The sequence below is a fragment of the Oncorhynchus keta genome, chromosome 15 (genome assembly GCF_023373465.1).
Source record: "Oncorhynchus keta strain PuntledgeMale-10-30-2019 chromosome 15, Oket_V2, whole genome shotgun sequence".
Lineage (NCBI taxonomy): Eukaryota > Metazoa > Chordata > Actinopteri > Salmoniformes > Salmonidae > Oncorhynchus > Oncorhynchus keta.
In genome coordinates, this window is record NC_068435.1 from 13,783,384 (window position 1) to 13,806,852 (window position 23,469).

Consider the following 23,469-nt stretch of genomic DNA (forward strand, 5'->3'; position numbering starts at 1 on the left):
GGGAGAAAAAGTTCCTCAAGGAGGGGGTGGCACCATAGGGAGACAAAATGATCATGACTATGTTGCTCGAGATTAATGTAACAGAAGAATAGAAACAAAGTAGATTCATCGTTGTAATGTGCCTTTGTGCGCGCCAGTCTGTTGGTAGCTCTGCCAGCCTATGAAACCAGTAGGTTGATCAGTTCTAATTATTAGTTTTGGTCAAACAGAGTGAAAATGATCTTCTCCAAGCTGCAAACCGTTCTGCAGCTTTGCGAAGCACATGTGCATCAAGTACAGAAGATGCAAGTTAGACATCCGGCAAAAACAACATAGAGCAAAACGCATGTGCATCTGCTGGACTTATGGCGTAACCCAGCCTATCTCACTGTCTATCTATCTCTCCCACAGCCTAAACCAGGCCTTTCACGCCTGGCCACATCCCCTGACTCTGTGGAGGCATCCCACCTCGTTTCCATGTCATCGCCCCTTGTCTCCCCATCCCAGTCACGGCTCAAGTACATGTCCCTGGGTGTGCTGGTGCTGCAGACCACCTCACTGGTGCTTACCATGAGGTACTCGCGCACACTGCAAGGCGAGGGGCCCCGCTACCTAGCCTCCTCAGCCGTGGTGTTGGCCGAATTGCTTAAGATCCTCATCTGCCTGCTGCTCATCTTCTATGACCACAGTAAGTCTAGTGATCCATCTGGTTAGCTGGCTGGTTGGCTGTCTGTCTGTCCGTCTGGCTGTCTGTCTGGCTGGTTGGCTGTCTGTCTGTCTGTAACACAGTCATTGGATAAACAATGACAGCAGAGATAATGCTCCTACAGTATCTTTCTCTTTCTATCTCTGTCTTAGGCTTCATTGTGTGGCCATTCAATTTCTGTCTGTCTTTCTGTCAGACTTCAGTTTTCTTGTGTTGAATCGGGTGCTGAAGGAAGAGATTCTCAACAAGCCCATGGAGACGTTGAAGCTGGCCATCCCATCAGGCATCTACACACTCCAGAATAACCTTCTCTATGTCGCCCTGTCCAACCTGGACGCTGCTACCTACCAGGTGAGAGATGTGACAACCGTGTGTGTGTGTGTTTGCATGTGCGTGTGTACTGCAACATGTATAAGGGGAACAAATGGAGGGACTCAGTATAAGGTGAACACTCAGGGCTTTCATACTCCATTTCATGTCCAATTTCGACTGGCATGAATTTAAATTGATATTGTCCCCAACCAGGTGACGTACCAGCTGAAGATCCTGACCACGGCCCTGTTCTCAGTATCCATGCTGGGGAAGAGACTGGGGCTCTACCAGTGGCTGTCCCTGCTCATCCTCATGACTGGTATCACTCTCGTTCAGGTAACAAGGCTAAACACATCCGACAAGTCAATAACTCATCATTCCTGTTTGCATGGGGTTTTGTCCAATTAGTCGTTGATCTTCGATTATCCACATTAGGGAGGCAGAAGTCTAAATTGTTCTAAAGTTCACAGGTTTTTCAGGATAATTTGAATAAATCAGTGTTATCATGATGTCCAGGAAAAGTTTATTGAATTTTTGCACTGGTTCCTCTCTAGGTTTCTTCCTAGGTTTTGGCCTTTCTAGGGAGTTTTTCCTAGCCACCGTGCTTCTACACCTGCATTGCTTGCTGTTTGGGGTTTTAGGTTGGGTTTCTGTACAGCACTTTGAGATATCAGCTGATGTACAAAGGGCTATATAAATACATTTGATTTGATTTGGTTTCCCATACTGATGTAGTGTTTGTCTCCACAGTGGCCTTCAGAGTCTCTGGATGGGCCAGCTCCGACGCCTCTGTCTGCAGGCTCCCAGTTAGTTGGTGTGATAGCCGTACTGATAGCCTGCTTTTCCAGTGGCTTCGCTGGAGTCTACTTTGAGAAGATCCTCAAAGGGACCACACAGAGTGTGTGGGTCCGCAACATCCAGCTAGGTCAGCATCACTGGAACCTGTTGGTTTGTTTCTGTATGCTTGTTTGGTTCATTGATTCATTTAATTCTACATAAACGCTATTCTTGGTATGTGTGAATATCTTTCCACTTTCTCTGTAGCGATTACACCATTTATGGTCTCTCCGTGTAACGTGTAAGCTCTCCCAGTGCTTCTAAAAAAAAAGTTAAATCATCGACTTCAATAAATCAAATGTGTTCTCACAACAGTATAGCAACTTTAGGTTTCTAGCCCTTGTAATTCCAATCCTTAGGCAATGTCCTGGTGCCAAAATCATGGTCTTAAAACCATAAACGATTGCCATGATCGTTGTATAAATAAGTGAGTAGAGTTCCACATTTTTATTATAGTGAAACTTCACACATAGGCACTAATACGAAACAAAACAATATCCCACATCGCAGGTAGGAAAAAGGACAAACTAAGTATGATCCCCAATTAGAGGCAATGAATCAGCTGCCTCCAATTGGGAACCATAACCACACACCAACATAGAAACACAATACCTAGAACCCCCCTAGTCACGCCCTGACCTAAAACACTATAGAGAACCCCGAGGGCTCTCTATGGTCAGGGCTAGACAGTACCCCCGCCCAAAGGTGCGGACTCCGACCGCAAAAACCTGAAACTAGATGGGGAGCGTTAGGGTGGGCAACTAGCGTCGGTGGCGGCTCCGGTGCGGGACGTAGCACCCGCTCAGACAGCGGATCCAGCCATGGTACATTGAGCCACATTGATATTGGTACTGGTATTGACTTTGTAAATAAATAAAATAAAATGGTATTTGTTACGTGTACCAAATACAACATGGTGTAGACTTTACTGTGCAAAGCTTACTTACGAGCCCTTTCCCAACAGTGCAAGAGTAAAAAAACATTTTCTAAATATGAAAAGGAAAATTTAAGAAAAGAAGAGAAAAAGAAGGAAATAGTAACAGAATAATATACCAACAACGAGGCTGTATACAAGGAGTACCAGTACCGAGTCAATTTGGCAGGGTTACGAGGTAGTTGAGGTCATATGTTCATGTAGGTAGGGGTAAACGTGACTACAAAATCAGGATAGATAACAAACAGAGAAGCAGCAGCGTATGTGAATAATGTGAAAGTGTGTGTGTGCTGTGTCAATATGCATTTAGTGTGTGTGTGTGTGTTGGAGTGTGTGGGTAGAGTCTAGTGAGGGTGTCGGTAGTCTTTAGAGTGTGTGGGTAGAGTCTACTGAGTGTGTGGGTAGAGTCTAGTGAGTGTGTGGGTAGAGTATAGTGAGTGTGTGGGTAGAGTTTAGTGAGTGTGTGGGTAGAGTCTAGTGAGTGTGTGGGTAGAGTCTAGTGAGTGTGTGGGTAGAGTCTAGTGAGTGTGTGGGTAGAGTCTAGTGAGTGTGTGGGTAGAGTCTAGTGAGTGTGTGGGTAGAGTCTAGTGAGTGTGTGGGTAGAGTCGAGTGAGTGTGTGGGTAGAGTCTAGTGAGTGTGTGGGTAGAGTCTAGTGAGTGTGTGGGTAGAGTCTAGTGAGTGTGTGGGTAGAGTCTAGTGAGTGTGTGGGTAGAGTCTAGTGAGTGTGTGGGTAGAGTCTAGTGAGTGTGTGGGTAGAGTTTAGTGAGTGTGTGTGTAGAGTCTAGTGAGTGTGTGGGTAGAGTCTAGTGAGTGTGTGGGTAGAGTCTAGTGAGTGTGTGGGTAGAGTTTAGTGAGTGTGTGTGTAGAGTCTAGTGAGTGTGTGGGTAGAGTTTAGTGAGTGCAAGAGAGTCCAGGTAGCCATTTGATTAATTGTTCAGCAGCCTTATGGCTTGGGGACACAAGCTGTTCATGAGCCTTTTGGTCCCAGACTTGGTCCTCCGGTAGAAGAGAGAACAGTCTATGACTTGGGTGGCTGGAATATATAGTGTGTTTTGTATTTCTCCTGTGTATTTTATCTAACTCAGCATTGATTCCGTGCTCTTTTTAGGACACTTTTCTATATATTTCCATTTTTGTTATATTGAATACTGCATTGTTGAGGAAGAGCTTGCAAGTAATCATTTCACTGTACTGTTTACAGCTGCTGTATCCTGTGCATGTGACAAATAAATGTTGATTTGACCTCTCTCCCTCCCTCCCTCCCTCTCCTAGGTTTGTTTGGTCTGGTGTTTGGTCTAATGGGAGTGTTTGTGTACGACGGAGAGAGAGTGAGGGAGTCCGGAGTGTTCCAAGGCTACAACCCACTCACCTGGACTGTTGTGGCCCTGCAGGTAATGTACATATGCTTAAGTTATAGTTATAACTCAGGCCATACAAATGGATGTGTTTAATGGATGTATCATTACGTTTTTGGAAAGTGAGGTTATATATAATGAGGTTATATATAATCCAAAGTTATATATAGAGAGTTGGCCTAATGTGGTTTCTGTCTGCACATTCCGAGAGCACCACATTCTCCTCCATTTATTTATTTATTTATTTTTTATTTCACCTTTATTTAACCAGGTAAGCTAGTTGAGAACAAGTTCTCCTTTACAACTGCGACCTGGCCAAGATAAAGCAAAGCAGTGCGACACAACAACAACACAGAGTTATACATGGAATAAACAAGCATACAGTCAATAACACAAAAGAGAAAAAAAAAGTCTATTATACATTGTGTGCAAATGGCGTGAGGAGGTAGGCAATAAATAGCCCATAGTAGCGAAGTAATTACAATTTAGCAGATTAACACTTAAGTGATAGATGAGCAGATGATGATGTGCAAGTAGTGATACTGGTGTGCAAAAGAGCAGAAAAGTAAATAAAAACAATATGGGGATGAGGTAGGTAGATTGGGTGGGCTATTTACAGATGGACTATGTACAGCTGCAGCGATCGGTTATCTGCTCAGATAGCTGATGTTTAAAGTTAGTGATGGAAATGTAAGTCTCCAGCTTCAGCGATTTTTTTTTTTTCAATTCGTTCCAGTCACTGGCAGCAGAGAACTGGAAGGAAAGGCTGCCAAAGGAGCTGCTGGCTTTGGGGATGAACAGTGAGATATACAGTACCTGCTGGAGCGTGTGCTACTATCGTGTGTTGTTATCGTGACCAGTGAGCTGAGGCAAGGCGGAGCTTTACCTAGCATAGACTTATTGATGACCTGGAGCCAGTGGGTCTGGCGACGAATATGTAGCGAGGGCCAGCCGACTAGCGCATACAGGTCGCAGTGGTGGGTGTTATAAGGGCCGTTGGTAACCAAACGGATGGCACTGTGATAGACTGCATCCAGTTTGCTGAGTAGAGTATTGGAAGCTATTTTGAAGATGGCATCGCCGAAGTCGAGGATTGGTTGGATAGTCAGTTTTACTAGGGTAAGTTTGGCGGCGTGAGTGAAGGAGGCTTTGTTGCGAAATAGAAAGCCGATTCTAGATTTGATTTTGGATTGAGATGTTTGATATGAGTCTAGATGTCACGTCCGTCAAAAGAAGTGGACCAAAGTGCAGCGTGGGAGCGTACATTTCTCTTTTTATTTAAAGTGTCGCCAATAAAACAAGAAACGAAAATCAACCGTGAAGCTTACAGGGCTATAGTGCCATAAACAAAGATAACTACCCACATTGAAAGGAGGGAAAAGGGACTACCTAAGTATGATTCCCAATCAGAGACAACGATAGACAGCGGTCCCTGATTGAGAACCATACCCGGCCAAAACATAGAAATAAAGAAACATAGAAAACAACACATAAAATGCCCACCCCACATCACACCGTGACCTAACCAAATAGAGAAATAAAATGGCTCTCTAAGGTCAGGGCGTGACACTGGAAGGAAAGTTTACAGTCTAGCCAGACATCTAGGTATTTGTAGTTGTCCACGTATTCTAGGTCAGAACCGTCCAGAGTAGTGATGCTGGTCGGGCGGGTGGGTGTGGGCAGCGAACGGTTGAAAAGCATGCATTTGGTTTTACTAGCGTTTAAGAGCAGTTGGAGGCCACGGAAGGAGTGTTGTATGGCATTGAAGCTCGTTTGGAGGTTAGTTAACACAGTGTCCAAAGAAGGGCCAGATGTAAACAGAATGGTGTCGTCTGCATAGAGGTGGATCAGGGAATCACCCGCAGCAAGAGCGACATAATTGATATATACAGAGAAAAGAGTCGGCCAGAGAATTGAACCCTGTGGTACCCCCATAGAGACTGCCAGAGGTCCGGACAACAGGCCCTCCGATTTGACACACTGTCTGTGAAGTAGTTGGTGAACCAGGTGAGGCAGTCATTTGAGAAACCAAGGCTATTGAGTCTGCCGATAAGAATGTGATGATTGACAGAGTCGAAAGCCTTGGCCAGGTCTATGAAGATGGCTGCACAGTACTGTCTTTTATCGAAGGCGGTTATGATATCGTTTAGTACCTTGAGCGTGACTGAGGTGCAGCCATGACCAGCTCGGAAAACGGATTGCACAGCGGAGAAGGTATGGTGGGATTCGAAATGGTCAGTGATCTGTTTGTTAACTTGGCTTTCGAGGACTTTAAAAAGTTAAGGCAGGATGGATATAGGTCTATAACGGTTTGGGTCTAGAGTGTTACCCCCTTTGAAGAGGGGGATGACCGCGGCAGCTTTCCAATCTTTGGGAATCTCGGACAATACAAAAGAGAGGTTGAACAGACTGGTAATAGGGTTGCAACAATGGCGGCGGATAGTTTTAGAAAGAGAGGGTCCAGATTGTCTAGCCCAGCTGATTTGTATGGGTCCAGGTTTTGCAGCTCTTTCATAACATCGACTATATAGATTTGCGTAAAGGAGAAGCTGGGGAGGCTCGGGCAAGTAGCTGCGGGGGGTGCAGAGCTGTTGGCCAGGGTTGGGGTAGCCAGGAGGAAAGCATGGTCAGCAGTAGAGAAATGCTTATTGAAATGTTTGATTGTCATGGATTTATCAATGGTGACCGTGTTACCTAGCCGCAGTGCACTGGGAAGCTGGGAGGAGGTGCTGTTGTTCTCCATGGACTTTACAATGTCCCAACAGTTTTTGGAGTTAGAGCTACAGGATGTAAATTTATGTTTGCTAAGTGATAATTGACACTTAAAAAGCCCTTAACCAACAGTGGAGTTCAAGAAGAAAATATTTACCAAGTAGGCTAAAATAAAAGGTAAGAATAATAAGAATAACAGTAACGAGGATATATACAGGGGGCAACGGTACAGAGTCAGTGTGCTGAGGTACAGGCTAGTTGAAGTAATCTGTAATTGTCTCTGACAATTTTATGGGGTTTCCTCTGACCGCCTACTATATAGGTCCTGGATGGCAGGAAGCTTGGCCCCAGTGATGTACTGGGCCATTCGCATCACCCTCTTTAGTGCCTTACGGTCAGATGCCGAGCAGTTGCCATACCAGGCGGTGATGCAACCGGTCAGTATGCTCTCGATGGTGCAGCTGTAGAACCTTTTGAGGATCTGGGGGCCCATGCCAAATCTTTTCAATCTCCTGAGCAGGAAAAGGTTTTGTCGTGCCCTATTTACGACTTGGTATAATATAATAATAATAATATAATAATATATGCCATTTATGGTATATATGGTATGGTATGTTTGGACCATGACAGTTTGTTTGTGATGTGGACACCAAGGAACATGAAACTCTCAACCCGCTCTACTAGAGCCCCGTCGATGTTAATGGGGGCCTGTTGGGCCCACCTTTTCCTGTAGTCCACGATCAGTTCCTTTGCCTTGCTAACATTGAGGGAGAGGTTGTTGTCCTGGCACCATACTGCCAGTTCTCTGACCTCCTCCCTATAGGCAGTCTCATCGTTGTCGGTAATCAGGCCTACCACTGTTGTGTCATCAGCAAACTTACTGATGGTGTTGGAGTTGTGTTTGGCCACACAGTCGTGGGTGAATTTGTAAGTCGCTCTGGATAAGAGCGTCTGCTAAATGACTTAAATGTAATGTAATGTAAATGAACAGGGAATACAGGAGGGGACTAAGTACACACCCCTGAGGGTCCCCGGTGTTCAGGATCAGCGTGGCAGACGTGTTGTTGCCGACTCTTACCACCCGGGGGGCAGCCCATCAGGAAGTCCAGGATCCAGTTGCAGAGGGAGGTGTTTAGTCCCAGGGTCCTTAGCTTAGTGATGAGCTTTGTGGGCACTATGGTGTTAAACTCTGAGCTGTAGTCGATGAACAGCATTCTCACATAGGTGTTCCTTTTGTCCAGGTGAGAAAGGGTGGTGTGGAGTGCGATTGAGTTTGCATCATCTGTGGATCTGTTGGGACGGTATGCAAATTGGAGTGGGTCTAGGGTGTCTGGTAGGATGCTGTTGATGTGAGCCATGACCAGCCTTTCAAAGCACTTCATGGCTACCAACGTGAGTGCCACGGGGTGGTAAACATTTAGTCAGGTTACCTTATTCTACCTGCGTCTTGGGTATAGGGACTATGGTAGTCTTCTTGAAACATGTAGAAATTACAGACTCGGTCAGAGAGAGGTTAAAAATATCAGTGAAGACACTTGACTGTTGGTCTGCGCATGCTTTGAGTACACGTCCTGGTAATCCGTCTGGCCCAGCAGCTTTGTGAATGTTGACCTGTTTAAAGGTTTTGTTCACATCGGCTACCGAGAGCGTTATCACACAGTCATCCAGAACAGCTGGTGCTCTCGTGCATGCTTCAGTGTTGCTTGTCTCGAATCGAGCATTAAAGGCATTTAGCTCGTCTGGTAGACTCGTGTCACTGGGCAGCTCGCGTCTGGGTTTCCCTTTGTAGTTCGTAATAGTTTTCAAGCCTAGCCACATCCGACGATCGTCAGAGCCGGTGTCGTAGAATTTAATCTTAATGCGATATTTACGCTTTGCTTGTTTGATGGTTCATCGGAGGGCATAGCGGGATTTCTTATAAGCGTCCGGATTAGTCTCCCACTTGAAAGCAGCAGCTCTAGCCTTTAGCTTAATGCGGTTGTTGCCTGTAATCCATGGCTTCTGGTTGGGATATGTACGTACAGTCACTGTGGGGACAACGTCATCGATGCACTTATTGATGAAGCCGAAGACTGAGGTGGTGTATACCTCAACGCCATTGGATGAATCCTGGAACATATTACATTCTGTGCTAGCAAACAGTCCTGTAGTGTATCATCCGCGTCATCTGACCTCTTCCATATTGAGTGAGTCACTGGTACTTCCTGCTTTAGTTTTTGCTTGTACGCAGGAATCAGAGGGATAGAATTGTGGTCAGATTTGCCAAATAGAGGGTGGGGGAGAGCTTTGTATGATTTAAGTTTGCCTGCATTGAAGTCCCCGGCCACTAGGAGCACAGCTTCTGGATGAGCATTTTTTTCTTTGCTTATGGCCTTATAGAGTTGGTTGAGAGCGCTCTTAGTGCCAGCTTTGCTTTGTGGTGGTAAATAGACGGCTACGAATAATACAGATGAGAACTCTCTCTACCTCAGGTGAGCAATACCTCGAGACTTCTTTAATATTAGACATCGCGCACCAGCTGTTATTGACAAAAAGACACACACACCCACCCCTCGTCTTACCAGAGGTAGCGTCTCTTTTCTGCCGGTGCATGGAAAATCCCGCTAGTTCTATATTGTTTGTTTCTTTGTTCAGCCACGTCTCGGTGAAACATAAGATGTTACAGTTTTTAATGTCCCATTGGTAGGATAATCTTAATAGTAGGTCATCAATTTAATTTTGTAACGTTTGCATGTTAGCAAGGAGAATGGAAGGCATTGGGAGATTCGCCTCCTGCTTCTCAGAAGAATCCCTGATCTGCGTCCCCTTTTCTGGCGTCTTTTCTTCACCAAAAAGCGTGAATCTGGGCCTGTTCCAGTGAAAGCAGGATATCCTTCTCGTCGGACTCGTTAAAGGAAAAAGTTTCTTCCAGTCCTCAGTGAGTAAACGCTTTTCTGATGTCCAGAAGTTTTTTTTCGGTCACAAGTACTCAATACCATCTACTGTATCTTGCCTATGCCGCTCTGTACCATCACTCATTCATATATCTTTATGTACATATTCTTTATCCCCTTACACTTGTGTCTATAAGGTAGTAGTTTTGGAATTGTTAGCTAGATTACTTGTTGGTTATTACTGCATTGTCGGAACTAGAAGCACAAGCATTTCGCTACACTCGCATTAACATCTGCTAACCATGTGTATGTGACAAATAAAGATTTGATTTGAGATTGTAGCATCAACATTACGTACACAATCAGTTAAAAAATAAGTTACACAAAATGGAAAAAAATAAATAAAAATTGCACAATTGGTTGGGAGAATGTAAAACATAAGCTATGTTCTTTGGCGCCATCTTTTCAATACATCTAGCCTTCAACATATTGTTATAGCCTACATATTCTTACCTCTTTGTTTATTGATATCCATTGAATTGTGTCCATTTTCTGTTTTAGAAAGATTTGCACAAATATGAAAAGATACATGGTATCATCATAAAACAATATCAATGTAAATAATAGAAGGGACAAACCTTTCCTTTTCAGTTAAGTGCCTGCACCCGCTGTCCTTTCAAATTCAAATCCACATGTTTCAGTTAAGTGCCTGCACCCGCTGTCCTTTCAAATTCAAATCCACATGTTTCAGTTAAGTGCCTGCACCCGCTGTCCTTTCAAATTCAAATCCACATGTTTCAGTTAAGTGCCTGCACCCGCTGTCCTTTCAAATTCAAATCCACATGTTTCAGTTAAGTGCCTGCACCCGCTGTCCTTTCAAATTCAAATCCACATGTTTCAGTTAAGTGCCTGCACCCGCTGTCCTTTCAAATTCAAATCCACATGTTTCAGTTAAGTGCCTGCACCTGCTGTCCTTTCAAATTCAAATCCACATGTTTCAGTTAAGTGCCTGCACCTGCTGTCCTTTCAAATTCAAATCCACATGTTTCAGTTGGGCTGTTAGGTTCCTGCAAGAACCCCACCAACTAAGGAGGTTCCTTGATGAACCCCACCTCCTATGGGGTTCTTGGAATAACCTTTTGGGGGCCATTTTCAGTGCCGAGAACCCTAAGGTTCTTCAAAGAACTTTGAGGATGTCAGAAGAACCCTTGTTTTTAGAGTGTAGTGTATGTTAATTTTTAGAGTGTAGTGTAGGCTACCTTTGATTTCTTTATATTATAAACGTTTTTCCCTTTGACTGGATGTATTCAGTGCAGTATTTACCCTAACATTGAGCTTATGAATAATGGTATAATATATGCTTTTAATTTAGTCTATAGGCTACATGTTGTCTTTATTGTTCTGTTGAGCAATTGTGCACCTGGCCTCTACGTTGCCATGGCTATTCCTCTTAAATCTTGTGGAGTCGCAGGAAAAGCCAGACTACAAACTATTGTTGGACAATTGTTTAGACTTATTTTGTTTAGTTTACTAATATCCTATTGGAGGGGAGATGCATGCTTGCTCTTGCTTGCTGTATGTAAAATAGGCTACAACATTTACGGGCGGGAAGTTGGAAAGGAGAAGCCTATATTTTCCTATAGTAGGCCTAGGCCTAGATTAACACCGGGCTACATCATGACAAAATAGGCCTACACCATATGAGTGGCCTGCTAATGTACCTTTCTGAACTTCTAAACTGTCGAGTATAGACCCACACTGATCCAAAGGCTGTATAAGCAGCCTTAAACTGTCGGCTTATGCAGTTATTTTGGCCTGAAACAAAACGGGACATGTGAACTGTTATTCAAATTAGCCTACATCACTGTAGTGTACAGACTTTGGACAATACTTGCGTATTCACTTAATAACAATAATTGATTCCTCATTGCACTGTGTTGTTGTAGCCCAGGTATAATACTTTTATTGTCTAAAAACGTAGGCTAAGGACTAATCATTAGTGGAGCTTTGCATGCCCAGGGACCACAGAGCGCAGCCTGTGGAAACTGACTACAGATCTGCCGTTTCATAATCTGGTAATATATTTTTCTAGCACGTTGATAGGTAAATATTTAGCCGATAGTCTTAATATTTACCTAGTGAATGCCTAATATCTAGCTAATATTTAGCTTCTTACTTTGGCTACAAGTCACCTGTTTTATCCAAGCGGTTCACATGCGCAACAGGCTATATAGGCTGCAAGCCTCTCCGAAATAGGCAATTCCTTGTGAAATTCCCAGGAACCACTTTAGGCTACAAAATATATTTTTCTACTAGGCCTAATAGTTTATTCGGGGGAAAGAAGCAGGTTTGCTCTTGCTAATTGCTGAATGTAAAACAGGCCTACAGCATAGAACATGCATGTCAGGGAAGGTTGAGGAGGGAAAATGCATTGTGTGATCATTTTTGGCCGGTTATGATAACATTGTTGCACTGATGCATTGCAAATAGTTGCACAGGACATGTGGAGATGAGCACAGAGAAAAAGAAGGCCCAAAATAATTAAATTACTTACAAACTACTCCTAACGTTATTATCACAACATAACTAGCCTATTAGTAGGTCTTACTAATGTTATTATCACAACAGAACTAGCCTACTGGTAGGTCTAACTCACGTTATTATCACAACAGAACTACTAGTAGGTCTAGTTAGCGAAATTGAATTAAATAAATATAAAATTACACTTACACTTGTATACTTGACTTGTATACTCTATAAATTGACTCCTTCAAATAATTTACTCTGGTAAGTTTGCCACCCTCACTCTGCAAAAATGAGGTATACCCCCTTGTGTGTGAGGTGCATACTTTTGTTTCAGGCTACCAAGAAACACTGATTTAGCCCACTGCAGTACAGAGTTAAATCCATGTCATCTCTGTGTTGCTTGTGTTTCCAGGCTCTGGGTGGGTTGGTCATAGCAGCAGTCATTAAGTATGCAGACAACATCCTGAAGGGGTTTGCCACCTCACTCTCCATCATCCTGTCAACACTCATATCCTACTTCTGGTTGGTGGACTTCGACCCCACCAGGTACACATATGCACACACACCCTCACTTTGATAAATCATCTGGCCAGGTCCATCTTGGATAAAAGGTTCATAATCTCAACAGATTTCCTGATAAAATACAGATGAGAATACGAAAAGAGAGCTGAATTAATATGAAAACGCCCTGAATATAAATGTTCTGTCTATAACTCTAACAACCTCTGATCAATCTCTCTCTCTCTCTCTCTCTCTCTCTCTCTCTGTCTCTCTCTCTCTCTCTCTCTCTCCCCCCAGTGTGTTCTTCCTAGGAGCAGTGCTGGTCCTTGCTGCCACCTTCCTGTATGGCTATGAGGCTGAGGCCTGCCACCAGCCACAGCAGAGTCTAGATTGGAGACCCACCACCAGCCATAGCACAGTTTAGATTGGAGACCCACCACCTGCCATAGCAGAGTTTAGATTGGAGACCCACCACCTGCCATAGCAGAGTCTAGATTGGAGACCCACCACCTGCCATAGCAGAGTGTAGATTGGAGACCCACCACCTGCCATAGCAGAGTTTAGATTGGAGACCCACCACCTGCCATAGCAGAGTTTAGATTGGAGACCAGCCACCAGCCATAGCAGAGTGTAGATTGGAGACCCACCACCAGCCATAGCAGAGTTTAGATTGGAGACCCACCACCTGCCATAGCAGAGTTTAGATTGGAGACCCACCACCTGCCATAGCAGAGTCTAGATTGGAGACCCTCCACCTGCCATAGCAGAGTTTAGATTGGAGACCCGCCACCAGCCATAGCAGAGTTTAGATTGGAGACCCACCACCAGCCATAGCAGAGTTTAGATTGGAGACCCACCACCTGCCATAGCAGAGTCTAGATTGGAGACCCACCACCAGCCATAGCAGAGTTTAGATTGGAGACCCACCACCTGCCATAGCAGAGTCTAGATTGGAGACCCACCACCTGCCATAGCAGAGTTTAGATTGGAGACCCGCCACCTGCCATAGCAGAGTTTAGATTGGAGACCCACCACCAGCCATAGCAGAGTTTAGATTGGAGACCCACCACCTGCCATAGCAGAGTTTAGATTGGAGACCCACCACCTGCCATAGCAGAGTCTAGATTGGAGACCCACCACCAGCCATAGCAGAGTCTAGATTGGAGACCCACCACCTGCCGTAGCAGAGTCTAGATTGGAGACCCACCACCTGCCATAGCAGAGTTTAGATTGGAGACCCACCACCTGCCATAGCAGAGTTTAGATTGGAGAACCACCACCAGCCATAGCAGAGTTTAGATTGGAGAACCACCACCAGCCATAGCAGAGTTTAGATTGGAGAACCACCACCAGCCATAGCAGAGTTTAGATTGGAGAACCACCACCAGCCATAGCAGAGTTTAGATTGGAGACCCACCACCAGCCATAGCAGAGTTTAGATTGGAGAACCACCACCAGCCATAGCAGAGTTTAGATTGGAGACCCACCACCTGCCATAGCAGAGTTTAGATTGGAGACCCACCACCAGCCATAGCAGAGTTTAGATTGGAGAACCACCACCAGCCATAGCAGAGTTTAGATTGGAGAACCACCACCAGCCATAGCAGAGTTTAGATTGGAGAACCACCACCAGCCATAGCAGAGTTTAGATTGGAGACCCACCACCTGCCATAGCAGAGTTTAGATTGGAGAACCACCACCAGCCATAGCAGAGTTTAGATTGGAGACCCACCACCTGCCATAGCAGAGTTTAGATTGGAGACCCACCACCAGCCATAGCAGAGTTTAGATTGGAGAACCACCACCAGCCATAGCAGAGTTTAGATTGGAGACCCACCACCTGCCATAGCAGAGTTTAGATTGGAGAACCACCACCTGCCATAGCAGAGTTTAGATTGGAGACCCACCACCTGCCATAGCAGAGTTTAGATTGGAGACCCACCACCTGCCATAGCAGAGTTTAGATTGGAGACCCACCACCTGCCATAGCAGAGTTTAGATTGGAGAACCACCACCTGCCATAGCAGAGTTTAGATTGGAGACCCACCACCAGCCATAGCAGAGTTTAGATTGAGAACCACCACCTGCCATAGCAGAGTTTAGATTGAGACCCACCACCTGCCATAGCAGAGTTTAGATTGAGACCCACCACCTGCCATAGCAGAGTTTAGATTGGAGACCCACCACCTGCCATAGCAGAGTGTAGATTGGAGACCCACCACCTGCCATAGCAGAGTTTAGATTGGAGACCCACCACCTGCCATAGCAGAGTTTAGATTGGAGACCCACCACCTGCCATAGCAGAGTTTAGATTGGAGACCCACCACCTGCCATAGCAGAGTTTAGATTGGAGAACCACCACCTGCCATAGCAGAGTTTAGATTGGAGACCCACCACCTGCCATAGCAGAGTTTAGATTGGAGACCCACCACCTGCCATAGCAGAGTTTAGATTGGAGACCCACCACCTGCCATAGCAGAGTTTAGATTGGAGAACCACCACCACAGCCCTTGAACTACAAAGAAGAGACACACAGGGAAATAGGGCAAGATGGAGGGAGGAATAGGTTGCTGAGGAGGACGAGCAGTTAACACTCGCATGCATTTCACGCACGCACACACACACACACACACACACACACACACACACACACACACACACACACACACACACACACACACACACACACACACACACACACACACACACACACACACACACACACACACATACACACACACACACACATAGGCCCATTCATCGAGCTGAAGCTGTTATGATGCCTATGAAGGGTTATGCTCACCTTTGATCTCTCACCTCCTTTCATCTCAGGGGTGATCATGGAATCACCAAAGCATGGAATCATAGGAAAACAGGGACGTGACAGGTATCAACAAAAATGTTTGGATAAATCCAAGAATTCACTGACAACGTTAGTTTGAGATAAATATTCAATGTTTATATATTTGATCATGTTTTTATGTATTTGGGGAATAAGGGAGTAGGGGAAAGGCAGTTTGTAGTATGAATGTATTTTATGGGTACTGATGGTCAATAAGACCAAGGGCATTCAAATAAATTGAATGCCTCACACGTTACAAAGCCCCTCCTCATTTGTCTTTGAGTGACAGCTCCACCTAGTGGGAGTGTTGGGCCATAGCACATTTAACCCTAACCCTAACCCTAACCCTAACCCTACATTTACTGCAGAGGGGAGGGGTTGAGACGAATGACTAGAGATGCTGGATGTCTTTTTATTGGGGACAAGGAGGAAAAGGATTAAAGGAAGGAATGCTTTGAACTTTCTGCTCATTTCCGGACATTCAGATCCAGTTGCTGATGTTTGTGTGCAAAAATTGCTTTTCATGCAACAACAGAAATTAATAATTAAAGTGATCAAATGTGAAACATGGGTCTAAACAGATGTTTTGTATTGAAAAATCCAGTAGTATGTATGTATGTATGTATGTATGTATGTATGTATGTATGTATGTATGTATGTATGTATGTATGTATGTATGTATGTATGTATGTATGTGTGTTGTTTCCTCTAGGCATGAAATCACAAAGCACGATTTATTGATGAGCAAAGAGGTAATAAATCGTGTGACGTTTCACAACAACTGGGTCTTTGGGCACCAAATGGATCAAAACAGGCTAAAGACAGGGTGAGACTGCCCAAATGTTTGTGTTGCAAAGCATCCTGCTACGTTGTGCCCTAATGAAGGCGACCCTGCTTCCTATGGTGTCAAATTTAGACAAACCAAAACAGTCTCTATAACAACAGATCACTGAATATGTTTGGTGCCTAGTCAGAGCTGCATAAACTGTGTTCATATATAATCTATTTTCATTTCTTTGTGTATCTAACATGGAAATAGCGTCCATCTTACCCAAGAATGACTATAGTGAATGTGGCAAGAAAAAGATTCAGTTTAATCAATGAACAGCAGCCATTTTGGGGAAATGACGAAAGCCATCATTGTGTAAAATACCTCCACCCTGTGTTTCCTAATCATTTATCCACCTACAGTACCAGTCAAAAGTTTGGACACACCTACTCATTCAAGGGTTTTTCTTTATTTTACTATTTTCTAAATTGTAGAATAACAGGGAAGACATCAACACAATGAAATAACACATATTTTTTATTTTTTATTTTTTTATTTCACCTTTATTTAAGAACAAGTTCTCATTTGCAACTGCGACCTGGCCAAGATAAAGCATAGCAGTGTGAACAGACAACACAGAGTTACACATGGAGTAAACAATTAACAAGTCAATAACACAGTAGAAAAAAAAGGGGGAGTCTATATACAATGTGTGCAAAAGGCATGAGGTAGGCGAATAATTACAATTTTGCAGATTAACACTGGAGTGATAAATGATCAGATGGTCATGTACAGGTAGAGATATTGATGTGCAAAAGAGCAGAAAAGTAAATAAATAAAACAGTATGGGGATGAGGTAGGTGAAAATGGGTGAGCTATTTACCAATAGACTATGTACAGCTGCAGCGATCGGTTAGCTGCTCAGATAGCTGATGTTTGAAGTTGGTGAGGGAGATAAAAGTCTCCAACTTCAGCGATTTTTGCAATTCGTTCCAGTCACATGCAGCAGAGTACTTGAACGAAAGGCGGCCAAATGAGGTGTTGGCTTTAGGGATGATCAATGAGATACACCTGCTGGAACGCGTGCTACGGATGGGTGTTGCCATCGTGACCAGTGAACTGAGATAAGGCGGAGATTTACCTAGCATAGACTTGTAGATGACCTGGAGCCAGTGGGTCTGGCGACGAATATGTAGCGAGGGCCAGCCGACTAGTGCATACAAGTCGCAATGGTGGGTGGTATAAGGTGCTTTAGTGACAAAACGGATGGCACTGTGATAGACTGCATCCAGTTTGCTGAGTAGAGTGTTGGAAGCCATTTTGTAGATGACATCGCCGAAGTCGAGGATCGGTAGTTTTACTAGGGTAAGCTTGGCGGCGTGAGTGAAGGAGGCTTTGTTGCGGAATAGAAAGTCGACTCTTGATTTGATTTTCGATTGGAGATGTTTGATATGAGTCTGGAAGGAGAGTTTGCAGTCTATCCAGACACCTAGGTACTTATAGATGTCCACATATGGAATCGTGTAGTAACCAAAAAAGTGTTAAACAAATCAAAATAGATTTGATATTCTTCAAAGTAGCCACCATTTGCCTTGATGACAGATTTGCACACTCTTGGCATTCTCTCAACCAGCTTCATGAGGTAGTCACCTGGAATGCATTTCAATTAACAGGTGTGCCTTGTTAAAAGTTAATTTGTTGAATTTCTTTCCTTCTTAATGCATTTGAGCCAATTGGTTGTGTTGTGACAAGGTAGGGGTGGTATTCAGAAGATAGCCCTATTTGGCAAAATAGCAAGTCCATATTATGGCAAGAACAACTCAAATAAGCAAAGAGAAATGACAGTCCATCATTACTTTAAGACATGAAGGTCAGTCAATACGGAAAATATCAAGAAATTTTCAAGTTTATTCAAATGCAGTCGCAAAAACCATCAGGCGCTATGATGAAACTGGCTCTTATGAGGACCGCCACACAAAAGAAAGGCCCAGAGTAACATACACATATCAACATCAAATGTTCAGAGGAGACTGTGTAAATCAAGCCTTCGTGGTCGAATTGCTGCAAAGAAGCCACTACTAAAGGACACCAATAAGAAGAAGAGACTTGCTTGGGCCAAAAAACATGAGCAGTGGACATTAGACCGGTGAAAATCTGTCTTTTGGTCTGAATTGTCCAAAATTGAGATTTTTGGTTCCAACCTCCGTGTCTTTGTGAGACGCAGAGTAGGTGAACGGATGATCTCCGCATGTGTGGTTCCCACCATGAAGCATGGAGGAGGAGGTGTGATGGTGTGGGGGGGGTACTTTGCTGGTGATACTCTCTGTGATTTATTTAGAATTCAAGGCATACTTAACCAGCATGGCTACCACAGCATTCTGCAGTGATACGCCATCCCATCTGGTTTGTGCTTAGTGGGACTATCATTTGTTTTTCAACAGGACAAGGACCCAACACACCAGGCTGTGTAAGGGCTATTTGGGCAATATGGAGAGTAACGGAGTGCTATATCAGATGACCTGGCTTCCACAATCACCCGGACTCAACCCAATTGAGATGGTTTGGGATGAGTTGGACCGCAGAGGGAAGGAATAGCAGCCAACAAGTGTTCAGCATATGTGGTAACTCCTTCAAGAGTGTTGGAAAAGTCTTCCAGGTGAAGTTGGTTGAGAGAATGCCAAGAGTGTGCAAAGCTGTCATCAAGGCAAAGGGTGGCTACTTCAAAGAATCTCAAATATATTTGGATTTGTTTAACACTTTCTTGGTTACTACATGATTCCATGTGTTATTTCATAGTTTTGATGTCTTCACTATTATTCTGCAATGTAGAAAATAGTAAAAAATAAAGAAAAACCCTGGAATGATTAGGTGTGTCCAAACTTTAGACTGGTACTTTTTTATCTCACTCAACAGTCCCACTGTGTTTGCATAGTCTTGGAGTGGAGAGAAATTCAGGGATTGTGACATGTGGAGAGGAGAGAGAATGATGGAGTGATGGGAGGGAGAGAAATAGATGGACAGACAGATGGGAAGGTGTGGACTGAACCTGGTGAGGAGCATAGATGGAGAATGAATCATGTGACATTGTGTAATATGATAGGGACACCTCTGAATAAACCCAATACCAGCCCAGACCACTGCATTAATAGTGTACTGTGGGACTATGGCCCAATCCCAAATAAACCCCTATCCCCTCACCCAAGACACTTTGAGTGTATCGGAATGGATTGTAAAGATAAGCAATATGGGTAGTGGCAAGGGTTGGACTTAGACTTGGACATTCATGTTTGTACGTGTAGATACTCAACTGACACGAGAAAACCCACACCTTTAACCCGTCCATGTTCTATGTTTCTATTTGAATGGAGAAACATGGCGTGTTTCAGTAAGACTACAATCAGCCCATTTCTTTGTAGAACTTTATGCCAAGTCGGTGTTCTTAATACAATCTGATTGATATGAGTTAATCTTAAACTAACAGAAGATTTATATAATATGATTTGACTCATAATTAAATCTAACGATGTGTTCTTAAAATGTTGTATGAGCGTTAAAGGCTGTTATATCCATAATTGGCACTGAGGAGATTTTCCAGCTTGCAGGATTTCATGGCCAATGTAAGAAGTTCCATTCAATATCCTTAATGTGATGAGCTTATATAAAATGGTATTCTTATTCCAGTCATAGACCGTTTTCTTTCTCATGCAATAAGATCTACAGTAGGATGCAGTTCTGTGTCCAGTCCACCTCAATGAAACTTCAATAGCTCTGTCCCTTTCTGTCCAATGGATACAACTCTAATTCAGGACTGTGGCCGTCCAAAAACAGTCCAACTTAATCAAACGCTGATGCAGTTTTGAGCCTGCACCTAAAACCAGTCTAGCTCTGTAAATTTCCGCTGTGCCAATTCCAATGCAGTCCAGTCAAGAGAAAATACCTATACTGTTTCACAATTTCTTATCATCCATTGAACCCTGACAGTAGTAGGTATGAGTGAAGAGCTGACATCTTGGCAAGATAACTCATAATTTCCCTGCTTTGCGATGGTCCACACTTCCTCATTACCGTAAACCAATCACATCTCTTTTTTCTCAGTCTTTTCGACCTTATTTGGGCGGTATGACCACTAGGGGCGCCCCTCTGCGGGGCCTCCACATCAGCACTTGGGCGTCGTTGGCATTAGGTCGTCCCAGGGCGTTGGAGAGGATTGGCTCCTGATAGTTGAGGATGTGGGGCTGCTCCTGGTGAGGACGGCCCACTAGGGAGGCCCGGGAGCCAAGGGGCATGTCAGGGTCCACGGCGATGTCCACCCGCATCCGCCACCGCACCGTCTGCAGCACAATGCGCTCCTGGGAAGGGAAAAAATTATATTCGTAAAAGTTAACTTGCATCACAGGAGGTTGGTGGCGCCTTAATTGGGGAGGACGGGCTCGTGGTAATGACTGGAGCGGAATCAGTGGAATGGTATCAAATACGTCAAACACATGATTTCCAAGTGTTTGATGCCCTTTAGCTCTGTTCAGGCCATTATTATGAGCGGTTCTCCCATCAGCAGGATCCACTGAGTCTTGTATAGCAACTGTCATGTAATACGCTGCAGCCCAAAGAGCTTTACAGTTAGCACACAGAGAAGTGTTTTGCAATATGTAGCCTACATTGATTACCCCCGGACCAAGGCTGCACTGGGCTAGGACAGAAATGAACAGCCCTGGGGGTACTCCAGGAACACCATAAAAAACACTAATTTAAAGGCTGAGTTCAGTCCAAAATGTGTTTGTCAGATGGTTTCAGACCTCAAAGGTGGTCATATGTTGGGATGAGTCCACATTGCACACCATTTTTTGGGTTGATCAAACTAATTAGATGGTGCTAATCATTCCCATGCATTTGGGATTGAGGAACGTATTGTTGGATCCATAGAACTGATTGTGTGGGATGTGGATTTATCTCGAGATTAGACCACTTTAGAGGTTGGAAAAAGTGAACTATACCTTTTATTAAGATAATGAAACAAAAACTAAACAGAGCAGTTCATAAAGTCCAAGGAAGTCCATGTTCTGAAGCCTACAGTACCTTGGTGACAGAGTTGATGGCAACCAGCCAGGTGATGAAGCTCTGGTCTCGGGTGATGTGTGACAGCATGGCTGTGTTGCTGTTGCTGATGGGCACGGCCCAGGTCACACTGGGGTAGAAGTTGTCGTTCATGCTGACCGTGAGGCGCGACGGCTTGGACGTGGGGCCCGTGAGGGTGACAGTCTCGGTGGTATTGCCGTACCAGGGGTAGCTGACCCCGTCCGAGTCGCTGATGGCCTTGACCCGGCCCTCGCGGAGCTCCGGTAACTCCCAGCTGGACCTTTGGTAGTGGACGAATAGTTTATATTATTATATCATATCTGGCTTACAAAACAGTATAACAGTTTATGATAATGATACATTACAATAGCCTTGCTTAATGGACTATGTTAATAGTAGCCTAGGAAATGTACAGCTGCTAGAATTTCACTCACACCAACGGATGCATATAGACAGAACAGCTCACATTATGTGACCGACTGGGTACCAAACCTGGATCGTCTGGCCAAGTGACTCAAGACATTAGCCCACTGAACTAAAGTCTATTGTGTGTGTGTGAGAGAGAAAGTGAGAAAGAGTCAGAGTCAGTCAGATTGAATGATTACTGATTGGTGCCAGCTCAGAACTTACATGCCAATGTCACCATAAGTATTGTAGAACTCCATTTGAGTACAAGCCTGGATCCAACCCACCACCCAGGTTTCATTGCGGGGCACCGGAGGCATTACGATCCCGGCTGAGGCCCTGAAATATGGTGTCTTATACCGCAGCACTATGGGCGAGTTCTCCTCTATCACCGTTGGGCACTGGTCAATGGAGGCCGATACCTCGTAGACTACAATGTTCTCCCTTCTAATGCGCGGCTTGCAGGCGATGCTCTGGATACAGCCCATGGTGCTGGCAAGTAGCAGAGTAAGCAGAACAAGAGACGGAGGAAGGAGATGATACCTGACCAGTATGTACATCAGTCCCTCTCGGATTCCAGCGAGTTTGTAAATCAAGATTAAGATTTCAATTGCCCATCACTGATGCAGTCAAACGGCTTAAGAAAACGAAATAGGTTAATCATTTTGAATATAAACACAGAACCAACATTCGAAATCAAATCAATACTGCAGTTGTTTTCAAGCATTTTTTCGCGCCGGGAAAATGGAACGTAAAGGACAAGGTAGGAGCAGAACGAAGAGTGGGGGGAAGGTACACTGAACAGCTCCCCCACCACCTTCCCCCGATATGACTGTTAAGTGCCGCACTGCCCTTGGTGCTTATCCCTAGAAACTGCAATTCGGCATTCTTCGGGCTGCTGCTGCCTCGCTTCGAGTCCGTCGCCCCCTTCCTTTTCGAGTCCACGCGTCCGGCTGCAGGTCGGTGCCCTTTGATCCTGCTCTTTCGGCTCGGCGTTGTCATGTCAGTGGCGACGGGACAGCTGGTGAGTCAATGGGGGTGTTGGGGTGCCTTTGTTTGGATGGCTTGCATAGCCCTGCTTTTGGTACGGCGCCCTCAAAGAAGATTGTCTTGTTCGGCACAACAAGAAGACTTTGGCTCATATCTTTCCTAAACCCGATGATAGTAGGCTAGTTATAGCCTAACAGTCTATATGAAACAACGAAACAGCGCGTGGCATGCTATGGTGACTTGTCGAGCCAACAACGCTAGGCTATTTCAATGTTTTCTTCTTGCCATTCTTGAGATCAAGGATGAGGGAAGCTCGCATCATGAATGGTGCATTATGAATGGTGAGAAAAAGCAGCCAGAACTGCACAAACGTGCCCGGGACTTCCTGTGATACCCAGCCGCTCATTTATCCCTTAAATGTTTTGGTGACACGAATCATCCATGTCTTTCTCCGTCGACCGATTAACCATTATCCGTCCAACTCCCTCGCTTGGTAGAGCATCATTTCTTCGAGGACGGTCGCTGTTCAGTTAGGCTAGGTGCTGATGCTGGGAGGATAGACAGCGACAACCAGAGGAAGAGGCGTACACCAGACCCCTGCGTTGAAAAAACAAGTATACATAGACGTGGTTAACACCCCGTGGACACTCCTGT

General features: G+C 44.6%; 2 protein-coding genes and 1 long non-coding RNA gene across 57 annotated transcripts in view; 1 reads left to right on the forward strand and 2 right to left on the reverse strand.

The window, feature by feature from the left end:
- LOC118394453 (UDP-N-acetylglucosamine transporter-like) overlaps positions 1-13,729 on the forward strand; it is a 34,178-nt gene extending 20,449 nt beyond the window's left edge. For 5 of the 6 annotated variants that reach the window (XM_052463423.1, XM_052463419.1, XM_052463421.1 and 2 more), the window contains 7 exons: positions 391-667; positions 882-1,036; positions 1,211-1,333; positions 1,748-1,922; positions 4,042-4,160; positions 12,648-12,781; positions 13,034-13,729. In XM_052463423.1, coding sequence (XP_052319383.1) covers positions 457-667; positions 882-1,036; positions 1,211-1,333; positions 1,748-1,922; positions 4,042-4,160; positions 12,648-12,781; positions 13,034-13,160 — 1,044 coding nt within the window. In that variant the 5' untranslated portion in view covers positions 391-456 and the 3' untranslated portion in view covers positions 13,161-13,729. Of the gene's footprint in view, positions 1-390; positions 668-881; positions 1,037-1,210; positions 1,334-1,747; positions 1,923-4,041; positions 4,161-9,574; positions 9,754-12,647; positions 12,782-13,033 lie in introns of those variants that run through there. The other variant, XR_008065015.1, reaches the window with a different exon arrangement.
- On the reverse strand, positions 13,086-15,248 carry LOC127907593 (uncharacterized). 50 transcript variants are annotated; one of them, XR_008065064.1, is made up of 10 exons: positions 15,099-15,248; positions 14,959-15,063; positions 14,647-14,751; positions 14,437-14,576; positions 14,262-14,401; positions 14,017-14,226; positions 13,702-13,981; positions 13,492-13,666; positions 13,247-13,456; positions 13,086-13,211 (listed from the first exon to the last, which is right to left on the reverse strand). It is a non-coding gene; the product is annotated as an uncharacterized LOC127907593 (long non-coding RNA). The 50 variants fall into 50 exon arrangements; XR_008065070.1 differs by having other exon boundaries at positions 14,472-14,611; XR_008065067.1 differs by having other exon boundaries at positions 14,437-14,471; positions 14,612-14,751.
- Positions 15,249-15,981: 733 nt separating this feature from the next.
- LOC118394454 (protein FAM78B) lies at positions 15,982-22,849 on the reverse strand. Its single transcript, XM_035787654.2, has 3 exons — positions 22,051-22,849; positions 21,421-21,700; positions 15,982-20,696 (listed from the first exon to the last, which is right to left on the reverse strand). The coding sequence occupies exons 1-3, from the start codon at positions 22,383-22,385 to the stop codon at positions 20,454-20,456; spliced, it is 858 nt and encodes a 285-aa protein (XP_035643547.1). The 5' UTR covers positions 22,386-22,849; the 3' UTR covers positions 15,982-20,453.
- Between the last annotated feature and the right edge of the window lie 620 nt (positions 22,850-23,469).

Bases quoted from the DNA above. Each gene is read 5' to 3' on its own strand.
- LOC118394454 (XM_035787654.2), bottom strand. From the start codon at position 22,385: ATGTACATACTGGTCAGGTATCATCTCCTTCCTCCGTCTCTTGTTCTG. The intron at 21,701-22,050 runs GTAAGTTCTGAG...CCACTACCAAAG, and splicing joins ACTTATGGTGACATTGGCAT to GTCCAGCTGGGAGTTACCGG. The intron at 20,697-21,420 runs GTACTGTAGGCT...TTCCCTTCCCAG, and splicing joins CCATCAACTCTGTCACCAAG to GAGCGCATTGTGCTGCAGAC.